Source organism: Cebus imitator, unplaced genomic scaffold, assembly GCF_001604975.1.
Source record: "Cebus imitator isolate Cc_AM_T3 unplaced genomic scaffold, Cebus_imitator-1.0 Scaffold1034, whole genome shotgun sequence".
Classification (NCBI taxonomy): domain Eukaryota; kingdom Metazoa; phylum Chordata; class Mammalia; order Primates; family Cebidae; genus Cebus; species Cebus imitator.
In genome coordinates, this window is record NW_016108349.1 from 3,383 (window position 1) to 17,021 (window position 13,639).

At 50.7% G+C, this 13,639-nt stretch overlaps 1 protein-coding gene across 1 annotated transcript in view; it reads right to left on the reverse strand.

The window, feature by feature from the left end:
- Positions 1–693: 693 nt before the first annotated feature.
- The window catches only part of CYP4F71 (cytochrome P450 family 4 subfamily F member 71), a 27,984-nt gene continuing 15,038 nt past the window's right edge, over positions 694–13,639 (reverse strand). The window contains exons 3-9 of the mRNA XM_037735864.1: positions 12,908–13,052; positions 10,791–10,844; positions 10,572–10,699; positions 3,351–3,472; positions 2,338–2,608; positions 1,220–1,286; positions 694–1,022 (exon numbers count right to left, since the gene is read on the reverse strand). Of these exons, the coding sequence (XP_037591792.1) occupies positions 709–1,022; positions 1,220–1,286; positions 2,338–2,608; positions 3,351–3,472; positions 10,572–10,699; positions 10,791–10,844; positions 12,908–13,052 (1,101 nt within the window). The 3' untranslated portion in view covers positions 694–708. The remainder of the gene's footprint in view (positions 1,023–1,219; positions 1,287–2,337; positions 2,609–3,350; positions 3,473–10,571; positions 10,700–10,790; positions 10,845–12,907; positions 13,053–13,639) is intronic.

Genomic DNA, 13,639 nt, shown 5'->3' on the forward strand with positions numbered 1-13,639 from the left:
GATAGATAGATAGATAGATAGGTAGGTAGATAGGTAGGTAGGTAGATAGACAGGATAAATAGACAGATGAACTTACAGATAAGATGGACTGATGGATGGATGGGCAGGCAGATAGAAATATAGATAGAGAAATTAGAGAGATTGGATGAATAGATTAGACAGACATACCCAGAAATAATGTTCCATTTCTGCCCAGATATGTGGGATCCTCATTTGTGACATGGGAACTGGGGATCTTGGGTCACCCCAATCACTCCAGATGCTACAAAGCCCGTGACTTACTCAGTACAAAGCTAGGAACATGACCATCAGAAACAGGATCAGAGTCACTCTCAGGCAAAAACAAAACAAAACAACAACAACAACAACAAAATACCCTCCAAGGATTAAATGTTTTTTTCCCATTGTCCTGAGGAGAAATTAATTCAAGGGAGGTCCCAGGGCAGGGAATTCCCCACCACCATCACCACCACCATGGGCATATCATCACCCCTGCAGTTTTCTGATTTACTCTTTAGCTCATTAAGCATGAACTTTCTTATGCCAGGTTTCCTTCTGATAAGGAAGAAGAGATTAATACCTGTACATTTCATCTCCTCCTCCTGCCTGGTCTCTGTATTCCAATTAAACTATAATTTATGTGGAGGATTTACAATGTCTGACACACTTAGCTGAGCCTTCCGCACAGAGATACATTGAAAGCGAAGGCTAATTGGGTGAAAGGAGAAACGCCATAAGCCCACACTCTATGAGGTGGAGTAAAGATCTACCTTGCCCAACTCTTGCCTCACCTGCTCCGTGGTCTGAGTAATAGTTTGGGTCCCAGGACTTTGAGGTTGTGTGAAGCCTTCCAGCCCCATACCTGCAGGACAGTCTCTGTGCAGGGGGAGTTTCACCAATCTCCATAGGCTCACAGTCCTTCAGAAGCTCTCGGACTTCTTGCCGGCAGCGTTCCTGGTATTCTGGGTGCCTTGAAAGGTGGTATAAGATCCAGGAGAGACCACTGGCCGTGGTGTCATGGCCTGAGGGGCAGCCAAGCAAAACTGGGTTTCTGGGCTGCTTCAGCACCAGAGGGTGGACAGCACCCATAATTTCAGGCCCTGGAGAGAAGGTAGGGAGGGGGAGGATGGGCAGAATGGAGTGATCTAGGATCCACCCACCACGTCCCTGGGATGGAGAGTCCCCTGTCCCCACTGCAGTCCCACACTGAGACCCTCACCCCCAAACATGAAGGTATCAGCTTCTGCTCTTATGTCCTCATCAGACAACTCTCTCCAATCTTCATCCTGGAGAGAAGGTAAGACAATACCCACGCCCCACATCACACCAGCTCTGAGGGCTCTTGAGTCAAACCTAAAACAGTTACAGAAGATCCGTCCTCCTTCCAGAAACCCAAGCCCATCATGCACTCCTGGATGTCTCTTGGACACCACCATCAGAGCCCACCACCCACAGACAACCCCCTGGCTTCTTTGCCTCCTATGTGGCCCTGCTGGGAAGAGTCAGTGACCTATGGATATTTTCTTGTTTCTGGATAATGAGGACTTTTGCAGTAAAGCGTTACTGCAAGCTGGGTCACAGCATATTTCGATGGCAATTTGGCTTGGAGGTTAGAAGTCAAGTATTGCTCTGAGGATAGCTGCTCACATTCTAGACTGGTAAACCCAGTCCTTCTTAGCTTTCCAGAAGGCATCAGGGTCACAGACCTATAAACCCAGGGGCATGACCGTCTCCCTGGAGAGGAGTAGTTTTTACTCCAGAACCAAGCAAACATCTCTCTCTTTCCTCTCTCTCCCTCTCTGTCTCTCTCTCATTCTCCCTCTCACCCTGGAAGGAAGAAGGGGCAGATTGCTAGCTGTCCTATATAAGTTCCAAGATGTAATAATGGGGGGCCCCGCTCTGCTCTGCATTCTGGTGTATTTACAGGTAAATCACTGTGCTCCCCTAGGAGGAATATGGGAATGGAGAGCCAGCTCTACAGTCCTCCTCTGGTTGCTGCTACTGTTGTGAATGATTAACAGGCTGCTGTAACCCAGGGGTTTGGTGCATCTGTCATCACAGACATAGACAAAGACCTAGACATAGAAATATGCATAAAAAAGTGTCACTAATTTACTAAGATGTGAGTAAAGAAAATGTCAGGCTCCTCACTGTCTCAAACGTAGCAGTCTCCTGCTGCTGAATTCCACAGACATCTCTCAACCCTCTCTGTGACCTGTGTTTTTCAAGCGTGTTCCATGACTCCCAGTGCCCTCTGGATTGACTGCAGGCTCTTTCATTTGACATTGGCATAAATGTCCGCTCTGTTACTTGAACTCATATCCCAGAGAAGCCCACCTTGCTCAGCAGAAGCACATCAACGAAGTCTAAAGTCTTGGACTTTGCCTTGTCCTTGAGGAAGCCATCAGTACCCTGAGTGGGGAGGCTGCGGCGCCGCTCCTGGATGACGGCGTCTGTGAGGTCGTGCACCAGGCGGCAGGCCCTGCGGAAGCGCCGCCCATCCGGAGTCAGATAATACAGGAAGTCCGAGTGCAGGAGAATCTGCTGGTTTCTTTCTTCTACAAAGGCACTGAGTTCCAAGAAGGCGGTGATATAGTCACTGGGCTTCCTGCATGAAGGAGGTAACAACATATGCAAAGCCCCAGCAGCACCTCTCAGCAGCAGCTAGAAGCTACCGCCCATCAGGAAATTGAGCACCCAGAAACAGCCAGGAGCCTTGACTCTCCAAACTCTCTTCTCTCCAGGCACCCCATGTCTGAGAGCTGCCTCCATGCACCTAGGTACCCGGAGCACAGCTTGCACACCATGCTTTTCTCCTGTCCCTCACACCCGGTATCCAGTCTGGACTCTTCCTTCCAAAAACTGTTCACAAAACTCAGACCTCACTGTCTTCCACTCTTTGTGGCTCAGCCCCCACCATAACCGACTTGCATCCAATGTCGGCCCCATGTAGTGTCTACATGACAGGCAGACCTCCACAGAGCTCAGCTGTGACTGCACCTGTCATCGGCTCAGACCCCTTCAAAAGATTCCTGGGAAGCTCTTGATAAAGTTCATGCCACTTTTCCTGATTTTCAGTGTCCTGAAATCTAGCCCCGTCTACTTCCACCACCTCATTTCTACTGCCTGTTATGCATGCTTGCCTCATCCTAGCCTTCTTGCCTATATTCAGATATTTCTACCTACTTGAAAGGACCATGCTTCCTCTCTCCCCTTCCCCACCCTTCAAAGCCCAGCGGTGACACAGTTCCTTCAGGAAGGCACTTCTGGTTACCGTGGTCACTCGTCCCTTTCCAACCTACTCCCTTGAGATCGTGGCCCAAGTTCTCAGGCCCGAGAGAAGGACTCACTCCTGACAATTGCTATCAAAGCTGAAGACCCATTTCTGCAGACTGTTCAGGGTCATGAGGCTGATGTGCTCAAACATGTCCAGTCTGGTGTTGCCCTCTGAGGCCAGGCACTGCCACTTGCCCTGGCCAGAGAAAAAAAAACAGAGCTGAAGTTGGGAACTACCTCCTTAGAGCTCCTTCCCAGACCCAGACATCAAGATGGACAACCTGCAATCATCCTCCTGTTCCCCTGCCCCCGGAACCCATCCTCAGGGAGGACCAGCCTTGGATAGGAGCAGAGACTGTTACTATTAGGAGGTAAAGACTCCTGGCTGGGAGTCGAGAGACCTGGGATCAAGTCCCAGCTCAGCGTCCTGAGGGAAGGTGTTCTCTTTCCAGCGTCCACAAGGGGGCGTAGTTTTAAGAGCAAGACTTTCCCAGCGCCCTGGCCCCCTCTCATCTCTCTCCATCCGGGAGATTTAACGGTTTATGTTTGAATTTCACGGGTGCGGTAAGAAACTAAGAGTCAGTCACTCCAGTGGAAGTTCTAAGGAACTCCTTTCACTGGCCAGGGGTCTTGGAGAAGGTGGGGGTTCCTTCCAGGTTAAAAATCCCCTTCTTCCACACCCCCTCGACCTCCATATGCGGGTCTCCTTCCGTGAACACTCTGGTGGAAGCCATCTTTCTCTTTCCTGGATTTCCCCTCTGGGGTCCCCTTCCGCAGTCTCTCGTGGAAGCCTGTCTTCCCCTCCTAAACTCCACCTCTCTCTGTTCCCTTCCACTCAGTGTGGAAGCTGCCTTCCTCTCCTGGATCCCATCTTTGTGGATTCTCACTCGGCGTGAGACTTAGCTGCTTCTCTCTCTGTCCTCCTGTTTCTCTCTCTCTAAATAAATCACTTTCTACACTGAATCCGGCATTTACTGCGTGCTGTGCCGTGGTCGCCTCGCTCATTCTTGAGAGGGCAGGAGGCCAGGAACCTGGAGAAACGTCCTCTCAGGGAGCTGCGGGCACCCTGAACCCGTGAACCCCAATATTACATTTTGGAGAGCCAGCCAGGAGAGGGGTACAGCCAGGAAAGGGGTCGAGCCGGAGAAGACGTGAAAATCGTGAGTGAACCCGGCCCCATTCTGTGCTGTCTCCTTATGAACAGCGGAAGCGGCGCAGCCAGGCGGGGCAGCGGGACGGGGCGGCGGCGCCTCAGAGGCACCACGCCGCCCGAATTAAAAGCGCAGTTTCTTTACCTTCAGGCTCTCTCTGCTTTCCGTCTCCTTCTCTATCCTTCGGATATTATCTCTGGGACCGAAGCCTGAGGGAGCCTGTGGGACAGTGGGCGAGCACGGCCCGGGGCCCCAGGGGTGGAAGCGAGTGCGGTGGGCCGGGAAAACAGCGGGGAGGGGCGAGGTGCATCGGAGCCTGCGGGGGACGGAGCGCGGCGGCCTGGCGCTGGCTCTGGCAGGCCTCTCGGCGTCCCCCAGTCCCCGGCAGCAGGGTAAAAAGGCTCCGAGGGCGCTTGCCTGCCGGCCACGGGTCCCCGTGTGGGCAGGAGCTCGGGAAGTGGCCCAGACGTGCAAGTGGTTCTGACGGGGTCAATATGGTGACTGAACGCTGCAGGGGCTGGGGACTCAGTGGCCCAGCAGCCGCGAACACGGCTTTTAAACTGACGCGGCAAGCGGCTTTTTTCTTCTGCTGGCCTGCGGCTCTGAGCCAACGGAAGCGGCCGAAGTGGCTGCTGGCTGTCAGCCCCGCCCAGCTCTTAGGCAGGCCACACTGCCCCAGGGTGCAGCGTTCGCATTCACAATGTGGCTTAAGAAAGCTTTCTGGCCGGGCGCGGTGGCTCAAGCCTGTAATCCCAGCACTTTGGGAGGCCGAGGCGGGTGGATCACAAGGTCAAGAGATCGAGACCATCCTGGTCAACATGGTGAAACCCCGTCTCTACTAAAAATACAAAAAATTAGCTGGGCATGGTGGCACGTGCCTGTAATCCCAGCTACTCAGGAGGCTGAGGCAGGAGAATTGCCTGAACCCAGGAGGCGGAGGTTGCGGTGAGCCGAGATTGTGCCATTGCACTCCAGCCTGGGTAACATGAGTGAAACTCCGTCTCAAAAAAAAAAAAAAAAAAAAAAAAAAGAAAGCTTTCTGCCTTACCTACTGCAAGGGGCCTGTTGCACAGCTGGGTGAGGTGTAGGAGCTGCAAGGTTGCTGGTTCAAATCCCTGGTGGAGCCAGTCTTGTAATTGGTGAGACCTTCTGGGGAAATGCAGAAGCTGAAGGCTGTGGGACTTTGTGTCTGGCGTATAATTTGTCTTGCTTAGGATTGGCTCTCTCTGGCAGAACTTTTCCACCTGGAAGATCATAGTTAAACCGGTTCCAGGACCAAATGGTCAATGGCAGGTCTCACAATCTTAAGAGCATTTTCCTACAATGGAAAATGGGTTGGGGAAAGGAGGCCCCGGTCCTGAGGGTATTGTTCCGGCCTCAGCCACACCCCGCCTGCCTTCTTTGAGCTGTGCGTTCTAATGGCCCCTCCCTAGGAGTTTACCCTTCTGCGCAGTTTTATAACCTGGCTGGTGTAAATCGGACTTTTCCTGGGAAATATTGGTACCTATATCCTGAGCCTCACTGGCCTCCTTGGGGCTCCTTGGTACGTGACTACCCAACCCAACAGCTCCTCTCGTTCCATGCCTCTGTGGTATTCACTGGAGGTCACGCAGGCAGTTAGTGGTCCCATGGCGCCGGCAGGTCATGATTGGAATCCAGTACCTGGGAGCCCCTCTGATAAGATGGATCATGCATCTTGGGCACAAGAAATTTCGGGGTCCTGACTGAAAGACGTTTCGTTTCAGTACCTGTTTTACCTGGGGGACACCTCAGGTCAAAGCGGCTGTAATTTCTTTAACTGGGGATGCGGGCCTTGTGTTCAATTTCAGATGGGTGCTTCTATTCCCAAGCTCAAGTCTCCATTAAAATGTATGCTGGGCCGGCCGCAGTGGCTCAAGCCTGTAATCCCAGCACTTTGGGAGGCCGAGGTGGGTGGATCACGAGGTCAAGAGATCGAGGCCATCCTGGTCAACATGGTGAAACCCCGTCTCTACTACAAATACAAAAATTCAGCTGGGCATGGTGGCGCGTGCCTGTAATCCCAGCTACTCAGGAGGCTGAGGCAGGAGAACTACCTGAACCCAGGAGGCGGAGGTTGCAGTGAGCCAAGATCGCGCCATTGCACTCCAGCCTGGGTAACAAGAGCGAAACTCCGTCTCAAAAAAAAAAAAAAAAACTGTATGCTGGAAAATTGGGATCAATTTAGCACACAGTCTTTAAAGATGAAGTGGCTTCTTTTTCTCTGCCAAACAGCATGGCCAAATTACCTTCTGCCGAATGGAAAATCTAACCCCCAAAGGGGAGGGAAGAAAACCCAACAGTTTTCCTTGAGTGATTGTGGGAGGCTTAAGGAAGTACACCCCCTGTCACCGGACTCCATAGAGGGTCAGTTAATACTAAAAGACAAGTTTATTACTTATTCAGCAGCAAATATCAGGAGGAAGCTCCAGTAGCTGGGTTTGGGACCAGAGCAGAGCCTAGAATCATTACTGAACCAGGCAACCTTGGTGTTTTATAATACAGACCGGTAGGAACGGCTGAAAGAAATTCGAGATATCAGCCTTAGTCATGGCTTTCAGGCAAGCAGACCGTAGGGGCTCAAATGAGGGAAAGAGTTGGGTAAGCCGCTAGTGTGGAAGAACTTGTTACCAGTGCAGCCTGAAGGGACATTTTGTAAGAAATTGTCCCCAGAGGAATGGACCACCATCTTGTCCATGCCTGCTGTGCCAAGGGAATCACTGGAAAGCACACTCTACCAGGGGATGAAGGTTTCCAGGGCCTGAGATGTCTGACCAGATGACCCAATGGCAGGACTGAGGGTTCCTGGAGCAAGTAGCAGCCTGAGCTGTCACCCTCACAGAGCCCCAGGTAAAGCTGACCATAGAGGTCCAGGAAGTCAGTCTTCTCCTGGACACTGCATGGCCTTCTCAGTATTTCTCTCCTGCCATGGAGACTTGGTGCTTGTTAATTCTCTCCCCTCAGACCCTCCCTCTCGAGGCCCATCCTCGGAAGGACCATTTTCGGTCATTCTGTCCACTCCAACGGCAGTTAAGGTATTGGAAATAGACTGATGGATTCATCACACTTTGGTGAAGGCTTGGATACCCCCTGAGGAAAGTCACAGACCCTGCACTCCACAGCCTGAAGTTCCAGGAGACAACCCTTCATATCCCTGCGAGCCTTTAGAGGATATACATCTGCTTTTCCAACAAGATCCTCAGGGAAGTAACCACTCATGTCTAAGTTGTATCCTGGTATTAACAGGACTATAGCCCTCAACTTTCCTATCTCTCGAACTACAAGTATCCTTTTCATAGTGGGAAGGAAATTTGCCTGTTTCTAGGAAAAATGCTGCTATTTTGTAAACCAAATGATAAGGTCACAAATAATCCTGCCGCTGGAACCCTGGATGTCCTTGGCTCTTGAGCTCTATTGTGGACCTCTAGATCAACCTGCACCCCTGAAAAGCTCCCCTCTGGAGGAAACCTCAACTGTGGGGTCCCTTCTATGCCCCATTTCAGCAGGAAGTAGTTAAAGAGGACCGACGCCCATGTTCTAACAGAAGTTGGACTTTCCTGTTCAGAGGGAGGGAGTGAGGGAAGGTGTGGGCATAGTTTTAAGAGCAAGAATTTCCCAGCGCCATGCCCGCCTCTCATCTCTCTCCATCCGGGAGATTTAATGGTTTATGTTTGAATTTCGAGGGCGCCGGAAGAAGCTAAGAGTCAGTCACTCCAGGGGAAGTTCTAAGGAACTCCTTTCACTGGCCAAGGGTCTTGGAGAAGGTGGGGGTTCCTTCCAGGTTAAAAGTCCCCTTCTTCCACACCCCTTCGACCTCCATGTTCGGGTCCCCTTCCACCAACACTCTGGTGGAAGCCATCTTTCTCTCTCCTGGATTTCCCCTCTGGGGTCCCATTCCACACTCTCTCGTGGAAGCCTGTCTTCCCCTCCTAAACTCCATCTCTCTCTATTCCCTTCCACTCAGTGTGGAAGCTGCTTTCCTCTCCTGGATCCCATCTTTGTGGATGCTCTCACTCAGCATGAGAGTTAGCTGTTTCTTTCTCTCTCCTCCTGTTTCTCCCTCTCTCTAAATAAGTCACTTTCTACAAACACTTTTGAGTTTGGCATTTACTGTGCACTGTGCCATGGTCTCCTCTCTCATTCTTGAGAGGACAGGAGACCAAGAACCTGGAGAAACAGCCTCTCAGGGGAGCTGAGGGCACCCTGAACCCCAATATTGCACTCCTGTGGTCTTTATGCTCTTTGTCAACTTCCTGCACTCCCGTAGGTTCCATCTGTCAAATCTTTAGTAACAGTTAGAAGCACGTGCTCTGGGGACAGAGATAAACCAGGGTACAATCTCTGCTCCACCACTTCTAGCCCACTTACTATCTGGTTGAAATTTGGTGAGGTCTCTAATCTCTCTGGCCCTCAGTTTCATCATCTGCAATAGGACACAACCAACCATAACCTCACAGAGGTATTAAGATTAAATTAGAAAACATATATCACAGAGTTGGCAAATGGCCCCGTTTCTGGCGTATGGTGGGTGCTCAGTAAATGCTGGTTTTACTCATCTCCTTTGCTATAAATTCATTTCAAATATATCCCTGTTGCGGGAGGGAAACATTACACACTGGGGCCTGTCAGGGGTGGGGGTCAGGGGGAGGGAGAGGAATAGGACAAATACCTAATGCATGAGGGGCTTAAAACCCAGATGACAGGATGGTGGGTGGGGCAAAGCACCATGGCACATGTATACATATGTAACAAACCTGCATGTTCTACACGTGTATCCCAGAACTTATATATGTACACTTTTATAAAATATATTTATTTAAGATGAAACATTTTAAAATATATTTTATACTTTATATATATTTTATATACATGAAGATTTTATTATATATATATATATCTTTCTCCCTGTTGTGAGAGGTACTCCTCCATCAGACCTGAGCATCTGGCTGGATATGCCAAGAATGTAAGACCCTGTTGTTCTTACCTGGGCTGTTTCTGCAGCTGTGTTTGCAGACAGCATTGAGAGATAAGACAATGACTTCCCCTGGACCAATATCCGGCCTGCTTCTGCTTGCTGTAAAAGCAGTTCCCTGAGCCCAGTGCTCTTTTCCTCCCATGCAAGGTACTGCATGAGCAGGCAGCTGTTGAAACCTCTCTGTGGCACCCTGTGGATCTGCATGGAGAAATGAGGCAAACCAAGAGCATGCTGCTTGCTATGCCGTGAGTAATGCATCACCCTTCGTCTCTGACCCAGGACTCTCATCTCTCCTGGCAGAATCCATGAAGTATTAATAGGCTAGCTCACCAGCTTGCAAGTAACAAAAACATCCTAAGCACTTCACAAAATCCCAACTCCCAATTCTTCACTTCTCCCTGTATTCACACACTTTGCACTGATTTTCCAGCAACTTCTATTAAGAGACGGGGCCTGCTTTACACCCAATTGAGTCTGCGCTGACCTAAGCCTGGTTGAACTTTGAAACACTGCATAGAGAATGTCCAGAGCCATTGCAGTCTCCTCTCAGTCTCTCAGAACCAAGTGTGTGCCGTGTGAACAGCCGGGTGCCTCCTGGAGGCAGAGAAACACATGGAGAAAAGTCCAGGTGTCACAGCTGAGGCCATCCTAGATCAACCTGAAGCTGTTGAAGCCCCAGGCAAACAAGTGAATAAGCTGAGCCAGGATCAGCAAAGCTGCCCGCCTGACCCACAGCTGCTCATGTACCAAGAGTGATCCCATCCCCCTGCAGAAGAACCAGCCAACTGTCTCACAGACTTGCTAGGTATCATAAACCCTTACTGCTCTAAACCAATGGGTCTTGAGGTGGTTTGTACTCAGCAGTTGCTACTATTCAATCTTTCTTTTTACTCTCTTGAGTTTGAAGGGTTTCTGTGAGAGAAACATGGAAACTCACACCTTCTGAGACCTACTATGTGCCAGAGACATGACTCCATTACATGATCTTACCACCTTTAAGTAGAGATTATTATTCCCATTTTACAGATATGAAAGCCAAGCCCCAGAGAGGAAGAGCATTGGCCCCAAAGCACAACAAAAATTCCAGACCAGATAGCCTGTGGTCTCTCTGCCCCGAGGCTCCAGCTGGACCCAGAGTTGAAGGGACTCACGTGCATGATGTTCACGCTCTTGTTGAAAATCGCCACATAGAGTTTGAGGATGTTGAAGTGGAAGGCGGGCGTCGGCATGTGGTGGTGGCGGCTCCACTTGTTACCAGCACTCAGTAGGAGCCCGTCCCCTACCAGGGCAGCCAAGGTTAGTGGTCAGGGGCAGCCCCCTCCCCTATCCCTAAAGGATATCCCTGGCCCCATTCACCTGCAATTACTCACCCATCCAGGGCTTCAGGAAGCCATAGAAAAGCATATCCTTGGGTGCGTCAGCAGCTGACATGACTGAGAACCATCAAGGGTCAGGGAGAGGGGTGAAAAAAGGACTTTGAGCATGGAGGAATGCTCCAAGCCATGGGTGTGAACTTCCGCCCTCCCCACCCAGCACAGCAGAAAGATGGCGGAGGGAAGGAGAGACGGGACCAGGCTGCAGCAGCAGAGTAGAGCAATAACCCAGCATGCCCCGGCACACCATGACAGGACTCCTGCATGCTCCAGCGTGTTCTCCAACACCTGCGCATAGCTCAGCGCTCTACTGAATGGCTTTACCGGGACCCAGGACACCCTGTCTGCCTCCAGCACGCTCTGCTCTCTTCTGACATGGATCTGGGACCTGGGATGTTGCCCTGACATTTGTTAGCGTTCCCTGATGTGGCCAAAACACACGAGACAAAACATGCTAAAAGACACAACATGCTCTGCCATGGACCTAGATGATCTGATATGACCTAAAAGACACAACATATGCCTAAAAGACACAACATGCTCTGCCATGGACCTGAGATGATCTGATATGACCTAAAAGACACAACATGTGCCTAAAAGAAACAACATGCTCTGCCATGGCCCTGAGATGATCTGATATGACCTCTGTGTACCCCTATGACTGGTCCCAGATAACATTTGAGTATGATGACATTAATACCCTAAACATGGCCCAGGTGTAACCAAGACCAATCTTTAGGCATAATTCACATCTACCCTAAGACCTAAGTCTATTAAGACAAAAATAATATCTCAGACAGTTCTCAAACAGACCCTGGGTCCTAAATCTTGGACAAGGACCAAACGTGGCCAAGACATGGGAAGTGGGATAGAAAGACAATGTCACAGTACATCTCAGAGAAGAACCAAAAATGCTCTGACAGGCCCCAAATGTCCTCAGCCACAGCTGAGGCCCACACATGCTGACTTCTCCATATGATCCCAGGTGGAAGCATATACCAGATACAATCAAGCATAATGTAGAAAGCATAGGCTCTGGAACCCTTGGGGAAAAGGTGGGCTTTCTGTTTGGAACTGGGCTTCTGAGACTCATTGTTGACACCATAAGAAAAGGCAGAGTGACAAAGAGAATGGTAAAACTGAGAGAAAGAGACAGATTCCCAGTGATGTGGATTGATGGACACCTGGATCCAACTATGCCTGAAGACCACTACCCGGACTTTAGAGCCCACTGATTCACTTCATTTGCTTAGACCACATGGGTTTGAGTTTCCATCACTCACAACTGAAAGAGACTTCAGCAGCCAGACAGATCTGAGGACCTGCCCAGAGTCACTCAGCGTTTTGAGGTTAGTCATAGTTTCTGTGGGATGCTGCCCCTGCCCCTGCTTAGCTTGGCCTGTCCAGGGACAAGATGAGCAGAGGGAAAGAAAGGGCCTCGGACTGGGGTGGGATCTCCCATTGGAGGTTCTTGTGGCCTGGAGCAGGAGAGCAATGAATAGGGTGGATGAGGGACAGGATGTGGTAGAAGGAATAAACTCACCAGAGGTGGACATCACATAAATAGCAGCCCATATTCTCCACCAGCCTGAAATCCCCATCGTGCTGTAGGCTTAGGGACAGATGAGGTTGGTGCCAGGCCTGACAGGGGGGCCTGGATACTAATAATCACACTTCCCCTTGCTTTAAAACCTTTTACTCGTTTTTCTAGCAACTCCTCCTCCAGGAAGCCTTCCAGCCTGCCCCAGCAAACACCTTGCTCTCCGGGTTGCCACACCCATCTCCTTCTCTCGACTCCTGACTCCATGAAGTTTGAGATGTCTCTGTCCACATCCATTTCCTCAAGCATGGGGTTTCCTCGAGGACAGGGCCCTAAACTGAGGCTTCTTGGGGCCCCAGTGGTGCCCAGAACACAAAGACAGGGACAGATGGCAGTGGAGGGAGGAGACGCTGAGATGGGGCTTGGTGAATACATGAAGGAAAGAGGAACATGGCTGAGAGACAAGCAGGAAGAGGGGCCTGGGTCCCACAGGGGCCACACCGAAGCTTGGAGGGGGAGAGGCTAGAAGGCCTCCCATGTTTCCCAGCGCCCACCACAAGCTCTGCATGGGTACCTGAGGCACTGGTGATAGCCTGGGCGGTGTCAGGGTGGCATAAAGTGAGGAGGGGGAAGGTAGGACCCAGCCACAACTTAAAGCCCTGGGCATAGGTGGTCACCAGCTGGATGAGCTTCTTCACGCCCTCTTCTGTGGGAGGGGCCTGAAAGCAAGGCAGAGGCCGTCAGCCCTTGTGATGGTTAATTCTAGGTGTCCTGAATTAACCATGAATTCCACATGACTGAGCTAAGGGATGCCAGATGAAACATGCTGGCAAAACGTTATTCCTGGATGCGTCTGTCAGTGTATTTCCAGAAGAGATTATCATTTGAATAGGTAAACTGAGGAAGGAAGATCATCTCCCCAAGGGGGGCGGGTGTCCTCCAATCCTTCGATGGTGCAGATACAAGAAAGAGGCAGAGGAAAGGGTGAATTTGTGCTCTCTTCCGGAGCTGGCTCATCCATCCATTCCCGTCCTTGGACATGAGAACTCCAGGTTCTAGGCCTTTTTGGACTCAGGCTGAATTTACACCACCAGAGTCCCTGGTTTCTGGCTTGCAGATGGTATATCATGGGAATTCTTACCCTCTATCATCACATTTTCCAACTCCCATAATAAGCTTACTCCCTCCCTCTCTCTCTCCCTCCCATATATGCTTGAGAGGTAGCAGAGAAGATATCCTGTCGATTCGGTTTCTAGGGAGAACCTCAGCTAATGCATCTCCCCAGAGGAGCCACGGCAAGTTCCCC